Source organism: Natator depressus, chromosome 3 (genome assembly GCF_965152275.1).
Source record: "Natator depressus isolate rNatDep1 chromosome 3, rNatDep2.hap1, whole genome shotgun sequence".
Taxonomy (NCBI): Eukaryota; Metazoa; Chordata; order Testudines; family Cheloniidae; genus Natator; species Natator depressus.
In genome coordinates this window covers 132,940,674-132,965,659 of record NC_134236.1, presented here as the reverse complement: position 1 = coordinate 132,965,659, position 24,986 = coordinate 132,940,674, and the positions used below count along the sequence as shown (strand labels likewise).

Here is a 24,986-nt window from a genome sequence, read left to right as displayed (position 1 = left end):
AAATGCAAAGTCACACACATCTAGGGACCAAGAACACGGGTCACACAAAGAATGTGGGGGATGTTATTTTGGGAAGCGGTGACTAAGAAAAGAACTTGGGTGACATGGTGGCTAACTCACTGAACATTTGCTCTCAGTGTGACACAGTGGTTAAAAAAACAAATTGTGATACTTGGATGTACAAGTAAGGGAACAAACCATAGAAGTAGGTTATTGCGATTGTATACAGCATAACTGAGGCTATCACTGGGGCCATTAATAGAATAGAGTCCAGTCCTGGCACCCACACACTTTAAAAAATGGAAACAGAAGCAGCAAACAGGGGAGTTTTAGAGGGCATAGTTGCAGACCCTGTGCTTGAAGGTAAAGGGACTTGGTGAGTAGTGTGTTTAGTTTGTCTGCTTTCCATGAAGGTTGTTTAGCTGAGCTATGGACTCCAGAGCAGGTCAACTGAAATAGGACTGTTTTCTTTGTGTCTCAGAGTGTGATAGGTGGCTAGGATCCACGGTCTCTGATCAGCCCCAGTGTTTGAAGTCTTTGAGCCGATAATCTCTCCCTGACTGCGAAGGGGTGAAGCTGAGCAGTGAGGGCTTGTCTACATTACCCGCAGGATCGACGGGCAGCAATCGATACAGCGGGGGTCGATTTATTGCATGTAGTCTAGACGCGATAAATTGACCGCCAAGCGCTCTCCCATTGACTCCGGTACTCCACCGAGCGAGAGGTGCAGGCGGAGTCGACGGGGGAGCGTGAGCTGTCGACTCACCGCAGTGAAGACACCGCGGTGAGTATATCTAAGTACGTCAACTTCAGCTACGTTATTCACATAGCTGAAGTTGCATAACTTAGATCGATCCCCCTACCCTCTGTGTATTCCAGGCCTGAGTGTTAGTATAAAAGCCAGTTGTTAGGTGAACTTCTGAGCACGCAAACTGGGGAGTTCTGAAGGGAGTATGAGAGGCTGTCTTTATAGGTGCAGTTTTACACTCAATACTGTGACGGCCAGAAATGGATCAGTGCTTGTGACCTGCAATGAATATGCTAGGTTTTCTTTCCTGCCTGAAGCTAGAAGAGATTTTCTGTGTATGAGGTACAAGTTGATGGCTGGGCTAGAAGAAAAGATTGTTGGACCGGAAGAACAATTACAGGTACTGCTCAGAGAGGCTGAGCAGTTCTTGGACAACCAGATTCAGGAAGCATCATCACTAGCACAGATTCAGGAAAGTCCTATGGCCTGAGTTATGCAGGAAGTCAAACCAGAAGATCAATGGTCCTTTCTGTCCTTAGAATCTCTGTAAAAGGCTATTGACAAATTGGAAAGGGTTCAAGAGAAGAGCTACTAGAATGATTTGAGGTCTATAAAACCTGCCTTATGACCAGGTCAATCTATTCCTTTATTCAAGAGAAGATAAGAAGCAATTTGATCATTATTTATACATATCCATATGGAGTAGATATTTTGGATTGTAGACTGCTCATTAATTTAGCAGGCAAAGGGCAAAAGAAACTAGACAAATTCAAACTAGAAATGAGGTTGCTCTGGAGGAGACTCAAGCTAGCCAGCTAAGCTCAGACCCAGGTTGTTGGGTTGACTTGAGAACCCAAGCAGCCACCTGACCTGCAATATCCACACTGCTATTTTTAGTGTGCTAGCTCAACTCACTTCTGCTGCAGCATAGACATACCCTATATACACCTTACTATTATTCTGTAATATAGTAGTAACGATTCTTCCTGGAGAAAGGAGGGGTAAAAACTAAAGCTCTTTTGTTTTGTCTTTACCATTTATATAGACTAGTGGTCCCCAAACTTTTCAGGGTCATGGCCCCCTTCCTCCCCCCCCCAGCAGGGGCCAGGAGCAGGGCCATGGCTCCAGGTGGGGAGGGTGGTGGGAGATGACAGAGACATGGCTGGGGCCGCAGCTGGGGGCGGCCAGGTGCAGGGCTGCAGCAGGGGCCAGGTGTGGAGCCAGGGCCCGAGGCTGGTAGCGGGGCCGGTTGTCACTCCTTCCCTGCCCCCTGGGATGTTGGCCCAGGCCCAGCCATGCCCCCGAACTTTCCTCCGTGGCCCCCCAAAGGGGGTGCACCCCACATTTTGGGATCCTCTGATATAGACAGATATAGGTAAAAACAATGGTTTGTATTAATTTAGTTCTACCTCTCAATCCTGAACTGGAACATCCCTGCTATTACTGTATTGAGTCTTAGAGCAGCGGTTCTCAACTAGGGATCCAAGGAAAATAAACCAGAGAGCAGGGCTGATATTAGACTTGCTGGGGCCCAGGACAGAAAGCTGGATCCCAAGCCCCACCGCACGGTGCTGAAGCTGGATCCCGAGCAACTTAGGTTCCCGGGGCCCCCGTAGCATGGGGCTCCAGGCAATTGCCCTGCTTCCTACCCCTAACACATGCCCTGTCTTTTAATCTACTAGATAGGCAGAAAAACAGTAGTTGTGGCACAGGTGGGCCGTGGAGTTTTAATAGCATGTGGGGGGCGGGGGAAGACCTCAGAAAGAAAGAAATAGGTTGAGAACCCCTGCGTTAAACTACAAACATCCCCATGTTTCGTTGTACCATGTAGTAGTTCTGTAATGAAGAATATCCTCCATCAAGGATGAGGAGACTTTTTTTTTTTTTAAACTTGCAACCCACAATCAGGATTTTAATCCTTAACTACTTTCCCATCCCTCTGACTGTTGTTCCGAAGTGCTGGAAGGCACCATGTTCCCCTTCGGGTACCAGCCACTACACTCTTTGCATGCCTTACAGATTTCCCTTCCGAACATAAATGTTCAAAAACAATTGTGGTCTAACTTTTTTTTTTTTTTATTGACAGGTTTCAGAGTAGCAGCCGTGTTAGTCTGTATCCACAAAAAGAACAGGAGGACTTGTGGCACCTTAGAGACTAACAAATTTATTTGAGCATAAGCTTTCGTGGGCTACAGCCCAGAAGTGGAACATCCCTACTATTACTGTATTGAGTCTGTAGCCCACAATACACAGACTCAATACAATAATAGTAGGGATGTTCCACTTCTGGGCTGTAGCCCACGAAAGCTTATGCTCAAATAAATTTGTTAGTCTCTAAGGTGCCACAAGTACTCCTGTTTTTTTTTTTAATTTAACATTTAAATGTATTCTTTAAAAAACCCTTACTCCTTCAGGGCCTGTGTGTTCCAGAAACTGATCTACTTTTTAGGACCAATGAAAGCATATCATTATCATTTTCACATGTCTGGTTCTGTCTTTCAAAAGTACAGAAAAATAACTGCATATAAACTGGAGTATTTTTGTCTGATTTGGTTTTGGCGGGGAGTAGAGGGCTTGTACCTCTCTAAAGACCCACTGCAGTCCTACTGCATGGGGTAAAATCGCTATAACTAACACCAGCAAGAAGTTAAGTCATGCTTAAATTTTTAGAGAGCTCTCTTTGACCATGTTGCATGCAAACTTCAAAAGAAAAGAACATTCATCAATACATAAGTATGCCACTGTTCCCTCTCCAGAATTATGTTCTTATACAGGTTTCAGAGTAGCAGCCGTGTTAGTCTGTATCCACAAAAAGAACAGGAGTACTTGTGGCACCTTAGAGACTAAAATTTATTTGAGTATCTTATACAGTTACTTTATTTTTGAAATTAGGGGAAGAAGGGGCAAGTAGGAGTATTAGAAACTTGAGATGAATTGGGTGATAGTTAACAGGTCTTCAAACCTCTTCCAGAAGATTTACATATTTCAGTAATTATAATTTAGAATATGCGGGAGATAAAAATTTATGAAATTTAAGAAGGCGGCCACACCTTCCACCAAGGACAATTAAAACTCAAAATTAATCTGGAGTTTACTTATGAAAAAACTTAAGTCTGTCCCTACAATAAATTCACACTTCTAATATTTTGGAATAGTACCAGGAATTTCAAATCCACCTACTTTAAAAAATAGTAGCTACTCAATTGCCCTATTCCCTTGTTAAAATTACTGCGTTTGCAGATAGAAAAATTCACTCACTTTTTCCTTGGTCCTTAGTTCACTGAATATCTGCTGAATTTCCAGTTTCCAGTCATCTTGCATGGAGTGGAAAGATTCTTGAGGCATCTCAGTCATAACTGCCTCCTCAATGGCAGTAAGCTGTTCAAGAATTAAGGCAAACGATGGTCGGATATGAGGATCCTGCTCCCAGCATTCTAAAATTCATCAAAATCCCATCAGTTTCTCTATTGATAGAATCTTAGGGGGATTATTTACACAATGCATGAATTTCAAAATATTTGTTATTTATACTTCAAAGTTCTAATGCTTATTCCCTGTCCTTAGAATTGCCTAGTTTTATCATTGCTGGTATAGGGCATGCTTACCTACAGTACATCAAGGTTTTTAAAAGGTTATGAGAAGTCAGATTTTTCCAACATAACCTCTATTTTCAGGATGTGAAGCAGCAGAACTGCCAGAACAGAGTAGTTAAGCTTATTGAGCTAATCAAAAAACTCGAAGAACTCCATATGGACACTGTAGCATTAATGCACAGTTGTCAGGGTCCCTCAGTCTCTCTCTGGAGAAGGAGTGAGAAGCCCAACAGAACCTTTGGAAGTCAAAAAGACTATGAGGTAACAGCTAGCGATTTCCCCTCCCCGCAAGAGTTCAGTCATCTGGATTTTGTATTTTACCTCTTGTGCAGTCTATATTTGGTGGACATTGTAGCTATTTAAGTATAAAAGAAAAGAAAACAAACCAGAAGAATACAAAGAATACAGAAGAAATAATTCAACCACTGCTTAAGGTGATGCATCTTTAAAAACAATATGGTATATTGTAGTGTTGCATGGCTTACTTAAATGGGTTAAAAATGTCTTAGTACTGGATTGCCAAGAAAGGGAAAACCACTACTTCATACAGAGTTAGCACAGTACCAAATGAAGTGTTGGAGTTGTGTAATTATTATAAATCATAAGAAAAGCATAGATATTAAAACACATTTACTTCTAGGATAAGTAGAGAGAAGCAGCACAGGTACCTTTCATTAGTTTAGCAAATGGTTCAGGACAGGTGGATGGAATGGGCAAGGTAAGCTTATTGACAGCTACTCCATAAGCCACAGCAAGACCATCAATGCCACGGTAAGGAACTTCTCCCGTAAGCAGTTCCCACAGCAACACTCCGTAACTATAAAGCAAATTTTTAAATAGTTAAGTTTATCTTCTGAATACTGACACATGGTTTACTCAGGGACAAACAAGTCAGTACTCTGTCCAGTATGTAGTCCCACAGAGAGAGGATGGTCTCTCTCCACTATCATTTGTCAAAATCTTCAGGGGACTATTCCCCCTCACCTGTTATCTTCTCTCTGATAGCAATTAGTAAAGCTGCATATGCTGGTGAAATGGATGGGCTATTGTAACCGTACCCTACCTAAATCACTGTCACTTTGTTTTGTTGTTTTTTCTGGCAGCAAACAAAACTATTAAAAAAAGACTTTGGTTCCAGTCAATTTTTTAATCAGATGCCACCACCATGTAAACCTTGATGGAAAAGGAAGAGATTAAGCACAAAGAACAGATGAAAACTAAAAAGTTCTACTTCAAAACAATGACGTATCCTACTGATCCCTGGACACTTTATTCCAATGGACACCATTTTGTTTTTTGAATTAAAAGCAGCTTCATTTGAGAACTGAAGTTTCTGCATGCCTACAGCATACTGCAGAATGAGCCCCTAACTTTTTTTCCCTTTCATAAAATGTACAACAGAATTGAGCCATTACATAATTTCATTTTGCCAGGCTGGGCAAGGGAAAATATTGCCTACTGTCAAAAGCAAGGGAGGAAACATTTCCTAAATTTTAGGGGAAAAGTTCTCTCTTGATTGTGTGTCAGATACCAATATACCTGTCATGGCTAATTAGATTAGCCAAAAGAAATTCTGATACAAAGTCCAGCCTAAAATTAAAATGATTTCACTTGCTTTACTTCTCCAACCTCCAGTAAATCTCTCTTGTATTGAGCATGTTTAATACTGGCTGGCCCATAGGCACTACCAGAGTAGAGTCCTATTGCATTAGGCACTGTACAGAGAAGTACATGGTCGCTGCCCTAAGGAGCTTACAATCTAAAACAGACAAGACAGACAAGTTGGGGAAAGAGCTATCACATACAAGCAGAGTGAACAATATGATGACCGCGAATGACGTGTTCGTGCCACAACTTTTTTTGGGGTGGCTTTATTTAGCAGAGGATAAGGTAACGAGGCTCAAGTTGGTTCCTTATTTGTAGTTCCCAGTTCCTTATTCAAAGGCCAAAATTATTTAAAAATACATCATTGTAGGATTACATTTTTAGAAATTTCATCAAATTCATGTGACTGAATGCAATAAAAGTTTAAATTACTACCTACTTATTTATTAATTAATCAAATAAGGGAGTTGGGTTTTGACTGGCTGGTACATGACAATATACCAGGTCACCCCAAGTGATATGTGCCTGTGACTGTCAGACTGTTCTGAAGTAGCTGGGGCATGCTACCCTGACCTGAAGCTTCATTCCTGTGCAACATGCTGCCACATATCACACACCTCACTTTCATTTTTTTTTCCCCATGGCCCTCGAATAAGGAATTGGGGTTTGACTAGCTGAATGAGAAATGTGTCTCAGATCATCCCCAAGAGACATGTCCCCACAAACATCAGATTATTCTGAAGGAGCTGGGACATGACACTTGCCAACCCAAATCTCTGTTCCTTCACAATATGCTGATGAATTCCAGACCTCCATCTCTCTTCCATATTATATATGGAATTTGAATAAGGAACTGAGTTTTGACTGGCCGTGTATGACAAAACAGATTCCGGGTCACCTCAAGGGACACATCTCGGCAACTGTCAGACTGTTCTGAAAGGAGCCGTGATATGCTGGTCTTCGACCCAAAGCTTCGTTCCCCCACCCACTTCCATTTTGAATATGGAATTTGTATAAGGAGCCAGGGTTTGACAGGCAATATGATATTAAAAAAAAAAAGTCTCACCTAAAGGTGGGTGAGATGTCTTTTAGTAGACCAACTTCTGTTGGTGAGAGAGAAGCTTTCCTCACCAGACCTGAGGAAGAGCTCTATGTAAGCTCAAAAGCTTGTCTCTCTTGCCAACAGAAGTTGGTCTACTAAAAGACATTATCTTACCCACCTTGTCTCTCTAATACCCTGGGACCAACATGGCTACAACAACACTGTATATCTCACCTCAAGTGACATTTCCCCACCACTGTTAAACTGTTCTAATGTAGCTGAGGCATGGAACTCCCTGAATTGAAACTTTCTCTTTGTGAAAAATTGTGACCTGTGTCACCATTCCTCTCCCCAACACACATATAGCCTTTACCAGGGCAAGAGCAGCAGCTAATGGGAATTTCAGAGGGTGAAGCTGTTGATTTGTTCATTCTCTGTGAGTGTTGTGTGGCTAGGCTGCGGACCCCTGACTTGGCCAGGTGAGACAGGTCTCTGCGTTTCATTAAGGGCCTTGTTGCCAGGACACTTGAGGCTTTGAACAGAACCAGCATTTGAAGTTTCTGCATAGCTATTCCTTCTAAGTTTGTGACGGAGGGAGCCGAGCAGTGAGGCTTAGTATATAAGACAACTGCCAGGTGAACAGGAGTGGCAAACTGGATCAGTTTTAGTGGGTACATAACCAGGGAGCCTGAGTCCAGTTTTAGGTTTGGCTATACATATAAGAACAGCCATACTGGGTCAGACCAAAAGGTCCATCTAGCCCAGTATACCGTCTTCCAACAGTGGCCAATACCAGGTCCTTCGGAAGGAATGAATAGACAGATTATCATCAAGTGATCCACCCCTGTCACCCATTCCCAGGTTCTGGCAAACAGAGGCTAGGGACACCATTCCTGCCCATCCTGGCTAATAGCCATTGATGGACCTATCTAGCTAGCTCCCTTTTGAACCCCGTAATAGTATTGGCCTTCACAACACCCTCTGGCAAGGAGTTCCAGAGGTTGACAATGTGTTGAGGGAAAAAAAATACTTCCCTGTGTTTGTTTTAAACCTGCTACCTATTAATTTCATTTGGTGGCCCCTTGTTCTTGTATTATGAGGTGGAGTAAATAACACTTCCTTATTTACTTTCTCCACACCAGTCATGATTTTATAGACCTCTATCATATCCCCCCTTAGTCACCTCTTCTCCAAGCTGAAAAGTCCCAGTCTTATTAATCTCTGCTCATACAGAAGCTGTTCTATACCCCTAATCATTTTTGTTGCCGTTTTCTGAACCTTCTCCAATTCCAATATATCTTTTTTGAAATGGGGCGACCACATCTGCACACAGTATTCAAGGTGTGGGCATACCATGGATTTATACAGAGGCTATATGATATTTTCTGTCTTATTATCTATCCCTTTCTTGATGATTCCCAACATTCTGTTCGCTTTTTTGACTGCCGCTGCACATTGGGTGGATGATTTCAGAGAACTATCCACAATGACTCCAAGATCTCTTTCTTGAACGCTAACAGCTAATTTAGACCCCATCGTTGTATATGTATAGTTAGGATTATGTTTTGCATTTATCAACACTGAATTTCATCTGGCATTTTGTTGCCCAGTCACCCAGTTTTGAGAGATCCTTTTGTAGCTCTTCACAGTCTGCCTGGGACTTAACTATCTGAGTAGTTTTGTATCATCTGCATATTTTGCCACCTCCTTTTCCCCTTTTTCCACATCGTTTATGAATATGTTAAATAGGACTGGGCCCAGTACAGATCCCTGGGGTACACCAATATTTACCTCTATCCATTCTGAAAACTGACCATTTATTCCTACCCTTTGTTTCCTATCTTTTAATCAGATACCAATCCATGAGAGAACCTTCCCTCTTATCCCATGACTGCTTATTTTGCTTAAGAGCCTTTGGTGAGGGACCTTGTCAAAGGCTTTCTGAAAATCTAAATACACTATATCCAATAGATCCCCCTTGTCCACATGCTTGTTGACCCCCTCAAAGAATTCTAGTAGATTGGTGAGGCATGATTTCCCTTTACAAAACTCATGTTGACCATTTCCCAACAAATTATGTTCATCTGTGTGTCTGACAATTTTGTTCTTTACAATAGTTTCAACCAATCTGCCCGGTACTGAAGTGAGGCTTACTGGCCTGTAGTTGCCAGGGTCACCTCTGGAGCCCCTTTTAAAAAATTGGTGTCACATTAGCTATCCTCCAGTCATTTGGTACAGAAGCTGATTTAAATGACAGGTTACAGATGACAGTTAGTAGTCCTGCAATTTCACATTTGAGTTCCTTCAGAACTCTTGGGTGAATACCATCAGGTCCTGGAGACTTATTACTGTTTAGTTTATCAACCCTGTAATAGTCTTGGCCTTCACAACATCCGCTGGCACAGAGTTCCACAGATTGACTGTGCATTGTGTGAAGAAATACTTCCTTTTGTTTGTTTTAAACCTGTTGCCTATTAATTTCATTTGGTGACCCCTAATTCTTGTGTTACGAGAAGGAATAAATAACATTTCCTTTCGCAACATGGAGTAATGATTTTATAGACCTCTATCATATCCCACCCTAGTCGTCTCTTTTCCAAGCTGAAAAGTCTCTGTCTTATTACTTTCTACTCATATGGAAGCTGTTTCATACCCCTAATAATTTCTGTTGCCCTTTTCTGTACCTTTTCCAATTCCATATTTTTTGAGACAGGGCAATCAGATCTGCATGCATTATTCAAGATGTGGACCTACCATGGATTTATATAGAGGCATCTATTTATGTAGAAGCACCTCTCAGGCTGAACTACAGCAGTTTCCTGGCCACAAAGCCTTCAGCATTTAGGATACTCCAACTAGTACAGAACAGTGCACAACCTCTCCTCAGCAACACATTCATCTGCTAATACACCACTTCTGTCCTCCACTGGTTTCCCATAGAATTCAGAATCGAGTTCAAGGTGCTCAATGGACTGGTCCCAGGATATCTGAAAGATTTCCTAAACTCCAGAACAAAGACCATAGTCAACAATTCTGCTCCTCAGGAACAGTGAAACTCTCTACAGTAAGGGTAAAGTTAGTTTGTGCAGTAGAAGGAACTTTCTTGTGGGCCAGTCCCAGACTGTGGGATGAACTCTCCCAGGAACGAAAATGCATCATAAACCTTGCCACCGTCTGCTCCAAGTGCAAGACTAATTTCTCTGACCTTGCCTTCTCTAACACATATGTAGAAACTTGTATAGTTAATAATTAAAAACAAACCTAAATCCCTGCAAAAATAAGAAACTCAATTGCACATGCTTCTTTTCCTAGGAAGAGGATGAAAGGACAAACACCATATGACAGATGTGTAGTCACACTGCTTGATGAACTACTGGAAGGTGCTCAGATACCAGATGATGAGAGCGGTATAAGAACATCGGTAGAGTAAATATACTTTGACTTAGTACTGCATGACAGAGTGATATTGTATAGTGCTTTAACCCCCCCCCCAATCAATAAAGCATGTTATATGGATTAAGAAACGGCTAATGGGGAAGTCTCAACCAGAAGCTGTCGATAGGGAGTCATCACTGAACGTGGGTGTTTCTAGGTGGGTTTCTGCAGGGAGCAATAGTAGCCCAACACTATTGAATATTTTCACCAATGAATGGGAAGTAAATATAAAATTATTACTGATAAAATTTTGGATGACAAAAGATTGGTGGAGTGGTAAATTATTATGAGGACAGAGCAGTCCTTCAGAGAGATCTGGATTCAAGCAAAATATGTTTTAATACCTCTAGGAACAACGAATGGAGGCGATACCTACTAAATGTAGGACTGTGTCCTGGAAGGAAGCGACTCTGAAAAGGATTTAGGCATCAGAGAAATGTAGGGCTTGAAGGAACTTGTCAAAGTTATCCAGACCATCCCCCCATGCTGAGGCAGAACCAAGTATAACCCTAGATCCGTGGTCTCCAAACTGGGGTGCACACACCCCAGGGGGTGCGTGGCAGCAGGAGCTGCTCCACAGTTTTGTTTCTTTGGCCACAGCTCTGCACGTCCATGGTGTTCCACTGCGGCACGCCTTCCAGTCTTCACCCTGGGGGGTGCGCGAGCCGAAAAGTTTGGAGACCACTGCCCTAGATTATCCCTCACAAGTGTTTGTCCAACCTGTTCTTAAAAACCTCAAACAATGCAGATTTCACAGCCTCCCTTGGAATTTAACTATCCATATACTAAACCTACACTTTCTAATATCTACCTGAAATATCCCTTGCTGCAGATTAAGCCCATTACTTCTTGTTTTACCTTCAGCGGACTTGGAGCACAATTAGTCACAGTCCTCTTTATTACTGCCCTAACATATATGAAGACTTATCAAGTCCCCCCTCAGTCCTCTTTTCTCAAGACTAAACATGACAATTTTTTTTTTAAACCTTTCTTCATAGGTCAGGTATTTTAAACCTTTTATCGTTTTGTTTTCTCTTCTGGACTCTCTCTCATTTGTCCACGTCTTTCACACTGTGTGGTACCCAGAACTGGACAAAGTACTCCAGCTGGGATACCAGTGCTGAGCAGAATGAAACTGTTACCTCCCATGTCTTATATACTCCTGGTAATACCCCAGAACGGTTAGCTTTTTTGGCCTCTGCATCACATTGTTGACATATATTCAAACTGTCATCCACAATAAACCCGAGATCTTTTTCTGGAGTATCACGGCATAGCCAGTTATTCCCCATTTTGTATTTGTGCATTTGATTTTTCCTTTCTAAATGTAGTACTTTGGACTTGTCTTTATTAAATTTCATCTTGTTGATTTTACACCAATTCTCCAATTTTCCAAGATCATTTTGAATTCTAATCTTGTCCTCCAAACTGCTTGCAACCCCTCCCAGCTTGGTGCCAATCTGTAAATGTAAAAGCATACTCTCTACTCAGTCATCCAAGTAATTAATGAAGGCGACAAAAAAACTGAACATGAGCTCCCACTGTGATGCTATGGCAAAAAGGGTTACTGTAGCCCTTGGATGTATAAACATGAGTTATGAGTAGATGTAGGGAGGTGATTTTACTTCTGCTTATGACACTGGTGAGACCAATACTAGAATACTGCATCCAGTTCTGGTGTCCACATTTTAAAAAGAAAATTGAAAAATTGGAGCGGGCATAGAAAAGAGCCACAAAAATGGTTGAAGGGCTGGAGAAAATGTCTTATGGTGAGAGTATTAAAGAAGTCAATCTATTAATTTAATCAAAGAAAACTGAGATGTGACTTGATTATGACGTATAAATACCTTCAGGTGGACAAAACGCTGGGTACTACTTTAATTTAGTGGGGAAAGACCAAACAAGAACAAATGTCTAGAAGCTGAAGACAGATAAAATCAAGTGAGAAATTATTTTTATTTTATTTATTTAACAGAGACTGTGTTTACTACCAGAACAAACTACCAAAGGAAGTGATAGATTCTCCATCTCTTGATGTCATCAAATCAAGAGTGGATGCTATTCTAGAAGATATATTTTAGTTAAATAGAAGTTGTTACTGAGCTCAATACAGGGGTCACTGGAGGACATTCTGTGGTGATATACAGGAGGTCAGACTAGATGTCTAATGGTCCCCTTTGGCCTGCAAATCTTTGAATCTATGAAACTGTTTTTGGCCTTTCTGCACACACCCCTTTATCAAAATTTCCTCCTCCATGTGGGGGGTTTGGTGCAGTGGTTGGTTGGGTCAGGATTATAGACCATAAAAACCTCTTTATGCAGAGAGACAGCACCAAATTATGCAGCAATGCTATGAGGAAATTCATGCAGAAGCTTCCCTTCTGTGCAAAACAAAGTCTTATACAAATCCTTGGGAATGCTTAAATAAAGATGTCACCAGTGATCAGCACAATTGTGCAATTTTTTATTTTTATAAATAGCGACTTCTTTACTTATTTTACAGTTTCAAAGCCAAAGCAAACAAATGCAATCAAGTACACTTCATTTCATTAATGGTGAACCATTACTCACTACACTTGCAGTTAAGTCTGATCACAAAAGGATTAAAAAACATGACGCTTGGCTATTTCCAGAAATTTCTGTGCATGATAGCAAATAAGTTGAAAGAAACCAAGATGTATTTTGGTGGAAGCATCTCAGTGCGGTGACCTGCCTCTTTCAGACACCATTCACTGACTATTCAGACAAAAATGATATGTCCCTACTCTAGAAAAATCCTTCATCTACCTTCTCTGTAGCTCTTTTCTATGTAACTGGAATAAAGCATTAATATTTAAAATAAAGTTTCAAATATTGCTTAGTTCAACAGAATCAACAACATTATTTACATAAATAGTAGACTTCATTATAGCAAAAGTGTTGTCATTATAGGTACAAAGTTGCAGAGATAACATACAATGCCGGGAACCATTTTGGGATAACAAACAACACTAGATGCCACTTTACATGTTTCCACAAACTTGGCCAAATTCATGAGTGGCATTTCTATGATGTAATTTTGGGATTAAAAAGGAAAGGAGATGTAGATATTCTAGCCGCAAATAGAGTTCTCCAAATTCCACTGACGTGGACCAAGTCACATTCCTGCTGCATGAATCTCACAGCAACAATGAAGACACTAGCTGGTTCAACTAACTGTAATATATAGGAATAGGGTAGCAGTCATTTAAGTAGTTTGTGAGCACTCTAGTGGTGCTTGCTGTTTTCTATGTTTTAAGAAACCACTCCGAACAGCAGTATTCATTAAACTAAGACCTTGAATGTTTGCAATATAGTTAACAAACATGATTTTGTGGCAGTCAACTGTGCACTGGTAGTGTCTTCTTGTTCTTTTTGTTGTGTAATGAGAAAAAGACATCACTAATCACAACAAATGTTTTCTATATCTAACACAATTTTTGATAAATGTAGCCATTTGAGAGGGGGTCCAGGGCTGAGTGAGGGGGGTTGGGTGAGGGAGGGGATTTGGGGTGCAGGCTCTGGGCAATGCTTACCTAAGGCAGCTTCTGGAAGCAGCCAGCATGTCCCTGTGGCCCCTAGGCACAGAGGTGTACAGGGAGCCTTGCACACTGCCCCCGTCCGCAGGCACCACCCCCAATTGGCAGTTTCTGGACAATGAGAGCTGTGAAGTCAGCGCTAGGGGAAGCGCGCAGAGACCCCTGGTCACACCTGTGCTTACAAGCCAAAGGTACATGCTGGCCGCTGTGGCCAATCAGACTTTTAGTGGCCTGGTCAGCTGTGTTGACTGGACCCGCCAGGTCCCTTTTTGACCAGGTGTTCCAGTCGAAAACTGGACACCTGGCAATCTTAGGTGAATGGCATGTCTCTGCTCCTTCAGAGGAGTCTGACAGTTGTGGGGATGTGTCAGTTGGGGTGACCGAGACCAAGGCCACATACTGATAGTCAAAACCTACCTCCTTATTCAAACTCCCTATACAGTATGTGTGATCATGGGCCTGGATGGGCCACGCTGAGAATGCTAACTCAGGGCAGACTGCAAGAATTAGGGTAGGTCAGACCACCCCCTGTCCGCCCAACCCCCATGCAGCTGGACCCCCCCGTACCCAGACACCTTGCTGAGCTTCACTCCCAACCCCCAGCCCCCTCCCTGCCGGTGGTCTCTACCCTGTGCCAGGCTCAACTGCTAGTCCTGGCTGGGCTGGGAGAGGTGCGCACTTCCCGTGCACAAAGTGGGCCAGGTGTGGGTCAGACTCACCACCAGAAACCTCCCCCAACTCCACACCTCCACCCCCCGCTTCTTGCCCCCATCGCTCCTCAGCTGCGAAGGAAGGGGTCATTGTGTGGGGGAACTGCTCCCACATCTGCCCAATCCCTGGTCATCTGGACCCTCCCACATCCAGGCCTCCCCACCACTGAGCCCCACCCCTCTGCATCCAGACCCTGACCCCTACACCCAGACCATCCCCCCAGAGCACCCTGCACTCAAACCCTCACCCTGACGAGCCCCACCCCCTATGCACCTGAACCTCCAACCCCACTGAGCCCAAACCAGTTGCACCCAGGACCTCATCCCACCAAGCCCCACTCCCCCAGCACCCAGACTCTCCCCCCGCCCATTACCCCTGCACCCAGAACCTTCTCAATGAGCCCCTGTGCATCCAGATTCCCCACACCTGCACCCAGAATGCCCCACATGGAACCCTCTCACCCCATACCTGGATCACACACACGACGCCCCTCCACACTTGGATCCTGAGCCTTCCCTTGCCCACAGCTGGTGTGCCTGGTGCAGGGCTGCTAACCCTAGTGAGTTGCTTCACTTGCTACTCCTGAGGGAATTCTGCACCAATAAAATAAAATAATAAAATTCTGTGCACAATATTTTAAAATTCTTCAAATTTTATTTTTCAATCAATAAACGTGGAGGCTCCCGCATGGCAGTGGGGAGCCCAGATCACTGGCTGCATGGAGGTGGGAAGATCACCCTGCAATCCCCTTCTCCCCTGCACCCTTGGGACACTGACCTCTAGGGCAGGCCTGGCCCTTGCGCTGTGTCAGGTTTGGGTGCAGCCTCGCTACCGAATTTGTGTCGGGGTGGGGGTGGGGGGGAGGGGAAGGTATTGCAGGGTCATCTCCTACCTTCATGCAGCCAGTGGCCTGCACTCCCCATTGCCATGCTGGAGCCTCCCCATTTATTTATTGACAAATAAAATTTGCAGAATTTTCAAGTATTGTGTACAGAATTCCCTCATGAGTTCTGAGCTTTGAACACGAATAGGAACTCTACTGAACCTCTGCATCTCTTGCTTTTAAGTCCAACTCTAGGCAAACAGAGAAGTCTCATGTTCTTCTGGTAAGGTCATAGACTGTTATTTTAAACATGATTTCAATTAGTCTCCCACTCAGGCTATATCAAAATATAATTATTTCTTCTGAGATCTTTAACCAAAGTTCAGCAAACAGTGGCTAAAAAGACAAGAAAACTTCCCTAAATAAATTCTTCATTGTACTGATCAGGTTCAATTACCTTCAGAATTCAAAGCCTTTAAATACTACTTAGTTTTCCATCTGGTCAAAACAGATGTGGAACTTTAGCAAACCAAAATACTAACAAGATGAGAATGTCCCCTCTCCTTTAAAAAAACAACAACAACCTGGAAAAAGGCTTGGACGTTTAGCCCAAGTACTGTACCAGGAGCAAGCAAAAAAAAGAAAAAAAACAAACAAAAAACAAGAAACCTCATACACACACAGTAAAGCCATGCATAGGTTTTTGAGAGGCACTGTTCCATAAATTGTTCTTACAGACAGTGATAGGATTTCTTCTCTCTTGCCTACATAAGTAGCTACTTGTGCATTGTAAATTCTATGAGCCGAAACGCAAATACATTCAGCCTAAGCATCTAGAGTCTCGGCACTTACAAGAGAAAGTTAAAGAAAATACTCAGGAACCATCTCCCATTACATGTCCTTTTGGCCAAGAAGATACGAGGATGCAATTCAGAGATGTAATGCCTAACAGTTCAATCTGAAAATTGTTAGCTTACTGTCCTTCAGGTGACCTAAGATTTTCACACTGTAAATTCAGGATGCTGTATGAAGACACAAAGCAGCCATTGCATACTCAGTTCAATTATTATTCCTAGCATAGCTTCTTCCTTTTGATACACATCCTGAATGGTAGTTGCTTGAACTTAGATAATAAATATGTATTTTATTCTCCGCTTCATCTCCTAAAGCAAAGCCATATACATAATTTCATTCAGCAGAGCTTCCTAGTGTTGCTAGATTTTGGAACACAAGAAGGAAATTCATCAATGCCTACTGCTGATACTTTTTATGAAAGTCTTGCTGAGGATTTTTGGACTTGAGGTACGTATATGTATGGCAGAATCCCTAAAGGTATTGCAGTTTAAGGTGAGAACAGTCTAAAAGGAAATCAGTCACAATTTAGATATTCTGTACAGAATTCTACCAAACATGCTGTATGGAAATCCTTGCCAAGATCTCCACCCAGAACATGTTTTTAAAAAGCAATGCCCAATTACAGCGTGACTATATTTTACAATCCATTTTATCCATCTTCCTATAATTTAAAGCAAGAGTAAAGATCAACAAAAAGACAATATTTGGAAACCAAGAGGGCCTAAACCAAACTGCACAACATAAGACTTGCTAATTAAAAATCTCTCCTGTTAAAACTCATCATTGAACTAAATACTTACATTTTTACAAGAGAGGCGTGCAGAAGAGAAGATGAAGAAGAGAAATACTGTAGATTCCAAAAATGTAAACTAATGTTGCAGTAGAATATAACAATTGCACCAAAGCATACCCCTTTCAGATACCTAAAAATCACAGCAACGAGACTTGACAGGACTTGTAATTAAGCATGGAACAAAGCTGGTTACGGAAATACCTATATCCATCCTCCACCCTACCCAAACAAAAAATAAATGCCTCTTCTCTAATGGACACCACCTGAAACGGATATAAAGCACTCAACATACTGAGGAATTAGTATCAAACTTAAGATGGGTAAAAGGTGCATCACAAAGAAGTGGTGAAGTCTACAGAACTAACCTGAACATACCAAAAGCATGACTTCATAATGCAGAATAGCAGTGAGACACTTCTAAACAAAAAAAAACAGGACTCTATATTAGTTTAAAAAAAATGCATATTATATCAGACAATAGATTAGGGAGTTAAAGCCTCCCTCCTCCCCAAATTGCCATTTACACAGCCTCATATGTTTTGGTTCCTCCTGATAAATACAAATTTGGAAGACAGACAAACAGGAGCTTTGCAGGGTAGAGCACAGGAACTGTAAAAGCCCATTTCACAATGATTGCTTTTCACAATATAACTTACTTTTCCACACAAATGATTTTAAATGATTTTATCCTCTGATACGGAAGAGCCTTAACTGTCTCATTCAAAAAATCTCATTGATATGCAAAGTCCTGTGATTTACATGAAGTATCCTGAATGTCCTTATTAAATAAGAAGTATCCATGAATTTAAAATAAGGAGTCCCACCACAGAAAATAAAGTAGAAATACAGTTTTAATTTATACTGACTGCACCTCCAACTCCATCCTGATTAATGGAAATACATTCAGCACACATTTATGGGATTACTATGGGATTAAAACATGTTATTTGCAATTAAATGCAGCCTTTACACTAAATTTTGTATTTTTTGCTAATCAGGAAGATGCACTATAACTACATACATTTACTTAAGCGATTATATAGCCTAACTTACATTTAGTCAGATTTTTAATTTTTACGATCCATTTCTTATTTACTACAGGATTTTTTTTTACTTGTGCTTTGTCTCAGGCTCTACTTGGATGGATAGTCAAACTCAATTAAAATGCACCAAAAAAGGTATTAAAAAATAAAAATAAAAAACTACCTTAAATGTGCTGGATACATAAGAAAAAATCAAAAAGTTTAAACATGTTTTGCACTTAAAAATTAACTGACTTAGTAAACAAAGGAAATATTATCTGTAGTTAGTGAATTGAACTGGATTGTTTCTGGTTGTTATGTCCTTCAAGATTTCAGAACTAGTATGCCTCATCCTTGCACCTAGTTTTCATTGCTAAATTGGAAGAGGAAAAACAAGCTTTCTTGCTTTTTTAACTCCCAATTGCTTTCTTAACTTTGAAAGAATTATTTATTGAACTACTTCAGTTCAATAAACAGAAATAAGACATTCCTGTGTACCTGCAGAAAAGTATACTGCTGTTAAAATCTGGTTTAGCATGTCAACAAACTATGGTTCCAGGTACTTAGCCAGTGACTTCCACCAGTTCAGTGGAAACTCTGACAGCAAACGTACTGCTTAACATTATTTCTGTGTTTAATTGTAATGATTAATTGATTGTAGTAAGCTTAGTACTTAAAGATGGGTTGACAATTCAAATTTAAATTTTAAATCAGTTTATTTTTAAAAAATAAAGTATATTTAATTTAAATTTAAATAAAAACATCCTTTTTTTAGAAGTCACTGATTTTTAATCAATCCTGTTTACTATAAAATAATCATAAATTAGTCTCATTTGTTGCATTAATTATGAGACTTTTCAGCAAGTAGAAAATAAATACCCTATTAAACAGGCAGTGCATGCATTAAATGTAACACAAATAAGAGCCCTTTGTCTCCCAAGTAAAACATCTAGGATCTTCAACAGACAAACTGAAGGGCTGCTCCTACTGAAATGTTGTTTTCTTTTAAAAGGCCACTTTCTTACAATCAGGGAAGTATGATTCAGTCAGTCAATCTTCTCTTGAGACAGAATGTCGATCTGTGGGGACACCTACCGTAGGAGGTTAAGATATGGGCATTCATAGGTAGTCGAATCAAGGTATATTTTGAAATATGAGAATTTTACTTGGCAAGTAGTAAATTTCTTCCACACTCTCAGACCAACACCATCAGTAAATCATTAAAACAGACAGAACAATTTCAACACAGAGGATTTCCTCAAATACTCATTTTTCTCTCAAGATTCTCAGGATGAGGAACTTAGCTATCAAGCAGTCTTAATTGGGACAAATCACTCACCTCCAGATATCACTTCCTTTAGAAAACATGGAGGACTTGATAACTTCAGGTGCCATCCATGCATAGGTACCTGCTGCACTCATTTTGGTTGTTCTATGCCATTCCCTAGCCAGGCCAAAGTCCGTAATCTTCAAAGTTTTATTACACATGTCATCATGTTCTATCTTCTGAAGTAACAAAACTGCAGAAAAACAAAGTTTGAATTTGAGAATGTTGTCATGTAGCAAAATACAGGTTTATATTGTAACATTTTAAATACAAAGGTTATATTAACGCAATGTTGTAGTTAATATTTTAAGTGACCAGAAGTGAGTAATTTTGAGTTTTGATTCCTATAGCCACTGTAACCTCGCACCTTGCACCTATGAATTACCAGGTTAATCTACAGCATACTGTGCATGTTTCACTTAGAACTTCTTGACTTGTATTTAAAATCTTAGCTATAGTGTTGTATTAACAGATTTGGAATGATAGCTTCCTTTATTAAAAAGAGGCAGAGAGAAGTGTGATTGATCATGTGTTCTAACTCACAATGGGAGATCCAGATCACTACCACAATGAATTATATCCTCTTCTGAGCTTGCTCATCACAAAATATTTATTCAATGTCCAGTTCCCACAATCCCTGCCCACAACAGCAACTGTTATTTTAGCATTTATGGCATACAGATCAAAGGTTAAGTTACAGATAAGAATAATTAGCGCATAAGTGTTTTCTAGCAATATAAGCTGCAAAGCACAAAACAACAAGGTAACCGACTAAACTGTAAATGAAGAATTATCTTGCTTTCTTGATGAAACAAATTTCTCATAATTTGAACTGATGACCTTGCATTTGTATTAACTGATCACTGTTTTAGTTTGGGGCAATAAAATAAAAAGTTGTTACTGATATTTCAGAATTCTATCTTAAAACTTAGAGGTAAAATACTGAAGCAAATAGGTCACGTCCTAAAAGCCTCTCACCTCTACTCTAGAGGAGATGCTAAGGCTAACATGTACGTACAGGCTAAGATCTCAATAATTAGTATTAAGAGAACAAAGTTAAAATAATTATGAGTGTTAGTCCTTTAGATTTGAATGAAAGGCCTATTGTTTTCAATTACATTTCAAATGAGTTCAGCAGAATTCCTGAAATTCCTTGTCAGTGTGACTGAAACTAAAAACAGTGAATCTTGCACAACTTAATAATTGGAATATGTCCAAGTTTCGTTCTACAAAGGAACAAAAAGGCTTATAGCACTTCAAACTTCCATTTCCTGCCGGTAGTCAGGAAGAACTACATTATTGTATATACACATTAGTCAGCTGGGAAGCAAAATGCTCAACATAACTAATAAACCCAGTGCCTGAGCAAATTCTTCTAGACTGGTAACCTAGCAATCTGTGCTAGACTATCCTTTTGTGACTTCTGCCGATTTCTGACCCTCATTAGCTTCATTCCAGAACTGGCCTTTACAACCTTGTTAGCCTGCTCACTCAATCCGGAGCTAATTGTTTTTCTAATCTTTACCTAGAAAATATACTTTCATAAACCAAGAAGTTTATTTACAGCTGATATTAAAGCAGGGTGAAAAACATTTTCAATTCATCAATTTACTCAACATTTAGAAGTGCATAACAAGTTATATTATTCTTTTTGTTGAAAAAAAATCATATTTACATTAGTACTCTCTCATGTCTAAAATTTAAGCATAAACCATTTCAGAGCAAACTCCAAGAACACAACATTTTAAAAAGTTTACACTGCCAACAATAAATCCGTCATAATTAGATTAGAAAAGCACCAGTGCAGATCATAAGTAATTCATACACTTGTCCTCTACAGATAGTTATATCCAAATTTTAAATCAGAAACACCAGAAGTGACTAATCAGGACTACTCAAAATGTAACTGAAGGATTGGAGCCCCCAACACAGGTCAGACACTAAATAAAGCCATTTCCCCCGGCCCAAGTAAAAGCTTGTGCATACTTCCTCCTCTTCTCTCCCGCCCCCCACTCCCTCCAAAAGTCAAACATTTCACCTGCAACAAAACACAGAGCTACAGAATGAGTTCTCTCTTTTGTAAGAGTAGCATATATTTATCAGATTGGATGGTTGAGGAAAAATCTCTCTCCTTCCCTTCGCAGTACTGGGAAGTGATCAGCACCCTATGGACAAGTGTTCAGAAGCTATTTAAAGTATTTGCTTTCTGAAAATTATGGCAACCTAACATGCAGTTTAATTCAAATGCTACATTTCTTAATACAAAACTAAAGCCTGAAATACTTGCTATTCAAATGTTGCCTGTGCTGTACAATGACAGGGTGACTATTTGACCACATTTTAAAATAAATAAATTATATAAAAACCACTGGTTGTCTCACTTTTGCTCCTTTCAGCTAAGTTTCTGTCCTTTGCCCTCAAATATTTCCCAGTCTCTCTTCTAGACCACAGCCCTTCATACAACTCTTTAATGGAAGAGAATTCTGTGCCATTTTGACAGAACCTCAAAAGGGGCAAGGCCCCTCCCCCCAACATCCTCTCTCTCTTTAGAGATTGAAAGCTTTTTCCTCTTTGGGACGGGCTGTATGAAATTCCCAAACTGTCTGAGATCCAAATTGTATAATTAAAAAGAGGATTAAGATGATAGATCCAATTAAATCAACAGTATATTGAACAAAAACTGTTAGTTTATCTAGTCTAGGCATTACAGTAACAAACAGTTACAAAGTAACCCAACACTTGATAAACTAGGGAGGGTACTATAGGTTTAGTTACAGTCTATATAGAAAGTCTCTGTGACAGCTTTTTTCCTCTCACCCTCATGCATCTCCCAGTCTGAGGCTTCTTTGAGCAAAGCAACATCTGATACATCCACTTTTTTCTTTCCTCTTAAGTACTTAGCTTCTCCTAGGATCGGAGTGTCTCAATTAACTACCTCCTTTCAGTTACAAACTGTCATCATTTTGATCTTCAAGGAGCTAAGAGTTCATTCTCTCTCTCATATGAAGGTACTTACACAGATGTCCTGGCCTATCATCATACCAGTCAAGCCTCCACCAATGTGGCACTCCCCAGCTTTAATACAGTGCTTCCTTCACTGCTTCATTTCACTCCAAATACTCTTTTCAAGGTAGTTCCCCACAACTACAAACTTCCAGGGAACAGTATCAGAGGGGTAGCCATGTTAGTCTGGATCTAGATTCTTTGCCGCTTTTCCAGGGAACAGTTACTTTCTCCCCACTGCCTTATGGTCCCTTATTGGGAAGGAATCCTTTTGGAATGCTAATTAACGTATTTTTCTAATGTTTACGGTCCCTGACCCAGGAGACAATTCAGTAGAGGCTTACTAAAGAGACTGGGGGAAGGGCAGGGAATTTTAATGATTATTTATGATTTCTAATTGCAGTAGCACAGTGAATAGGGACCCACTGTGCTAGGCCTTGCACGGACATAAAAAAAACGATGGCCCCTATTTAAAAGAGCTTACAATGTAAGTTTCAGGCTTTGTCTACGCGTACCAGGGATCTATTCAGCTGCGATCAATGCAGCAGGGGTCGATTTAGCAGCTCTAGTGAAGAACTGCTAAATCGACCGCAGAGCACTGTCCTCCAGTCGACTCTGGTACCTTACTCCTCTCGTTCCGGTGGAGCAAGTCAATGGGAAAGGGCCTCCCGTCAACTCAGTGCAGCGTAGACATCGCAGTAAGTCGATCTAAGCTATGTCAACTCTAGCCATGTTATTCGCATAGCTGGAGTAGCGTAACTTAGAGATTGTTTGAGAGTGGAGGGACAGAGAAGAGTACAAGAAGCCCCAGAACATACCAGTGCAGGATCCAGGCACACGACAGACATGGGGTGAAATCCTACTCCACTGAAATGAATGGCAAGACCCCCACTAACTCCAGTGGGGCCAGGACTGTACCCCAGCTGCTTCCTTAGGTACTTAGGTGAAGGGCTAGCTAGTGTGATTACAAGTGCTTCACAACACCGAAGAGTGTAGCCAAGGAATCCCTCCTCAGTGCAATGTTCTTTAGGGAGGCCAGGGGGGAGTTTTAGTTTGCAGCACATCCAGGAGATTTCCCATTAGCAATAGTGAGCTCTAATTGTTACCCTTCTAGTTACACTTGGAGAGAATAAACAAATCAATACATCAGTCTTTTTCTTCTATTTAATGTAATAAAAAGAGTACAGTTTATTATATTTCTCCAATTATGGGTGCTCTTCTATAATCCCTATTTAATAAAAATATGAAGCAATTGCTTACATCTTTTCTGTTTCACAGGGTTCATGAAATCTGAGGATTGTTTGTAGAGTAGTTTTGGAAGAAGTTCATTGCATACTCTGATGGTTTTTGTTGATCTGCAGTCCACAGCAGTTTAACTCAAAAAGTTGTTAGCCTCTCTCCTAATTTTGAGCATTGAGAGACCCCAAAGACCGTCATACATTTGAGAGTTGCTGATGACAATCATTGGCTGTACTTTGCCTGAACTTTCTTTTGATGCTTTGATTACAAAAACTTCTCCAGGAGTAGTTTTAAGTCCTTTAAATAATTTTTTTGCTATTGGTAGAAGCAAACAGGATCAAGGCCATTCACACTTTGTTTTCTTTAGTTAATAGTGAGTTCTTTCTGCAGCACCCTCTGCTACTGCCTTATTTAGGACTTCTCTAAATAGCTCAGTCTTGTGCATTTTGCAAATACAAGCTAGTTTGCTTAGCCATTAACCTAGCAAGATTAGAACTGAAGGTACCTACGTGCTACTACATTTGCTGCCACCGATAGTCACAGATCTTTGAGACTACAGGAGTGCAAATTATATATGGTTATACCACATATCCCATATTTCTCACTGCTACAGGTTAACTAGATGTTGGACCATATAATTTGTGGAGGGTGGCAACATCATTACTTCCCTCTCAAACTCAGTTTAAGTACTGCTTGTCAATTAATTCAGTTTCTGTAAATTCCAAATGAACATGAAACAGAGTTGCTTATCTTGCATTTTTACTTGAACTGACAGGTATCATATACCTCTTCTTTCCAAAACCCAATTATTAGCCATCTTATTAAATGTGTGCCATGCCTGCTTGTTAGCAGCACACTACAGCAACAAGTACCTTGTGTATATAGAAGGATTTGCCTCCATTATACTCATTATTGCAACACAGATTATTGCTTGAGACTCAGGTAAACTCTACCAGGGCAACTCTACCTGCCTATACTAGGAGTTTGCACCATTGTCGATACGCTTGCCACTTGTCTGCAAGTTACGACAGCTGAAATCCCCTCTAAGTATTAGGGGCAAGAACCTCACCTTTGTCCCTGTATGTTGTGCATGTAATGACTTTCAAGCTGTGGATCGAACTTTCTTACAGCTCACCATCCATATTAGAGGATTATTTTTTATCCTAGAAAATAAATGGTGAGGAGACACAGACTAGACATTTGTGTACCCTCCAAGTCAGGGCTAGAGATACA

At 40.7% G+C, this 24,986-nt stretch overlaps 1 protein-coding gene across 3 annotated transcripts in view; it reads right to left on the bottom strand.

Moving 5' to 3' along the window:
• Positions 1 to 24,986, bottom strand: part of MAP3K21 (mitogen-activated protein kinase kinase kinase 21) — a 64,818-nt gene that overhangs the window by 21,735 nt on the left and 18,097 nt on the right. For all 3 annotated transcript variants that reach the window (XM_074948849.1, XM_074948851.1, XM_074948850.1), the window contains exons 2-4: positions 19,524 to 19,704; positions 5,010 to 5,158; positions 4,007 to 4,182 (exon numbers count right to left, since the gene is read on the bottom strand). In XM_074948849.1, the coding sequence (XP_074804950.1) occupies positions 4,007 to 4,182; positions 5,010 to 5,158; positions 19,524 to 19,704 (506 nt within the window). The remainder of the gene's footprint in view (positions 1 to 4,006; positions 4,183 to 5,009; positions 5,159 to 19,523; positions 19,705 to 24,986) is intronic.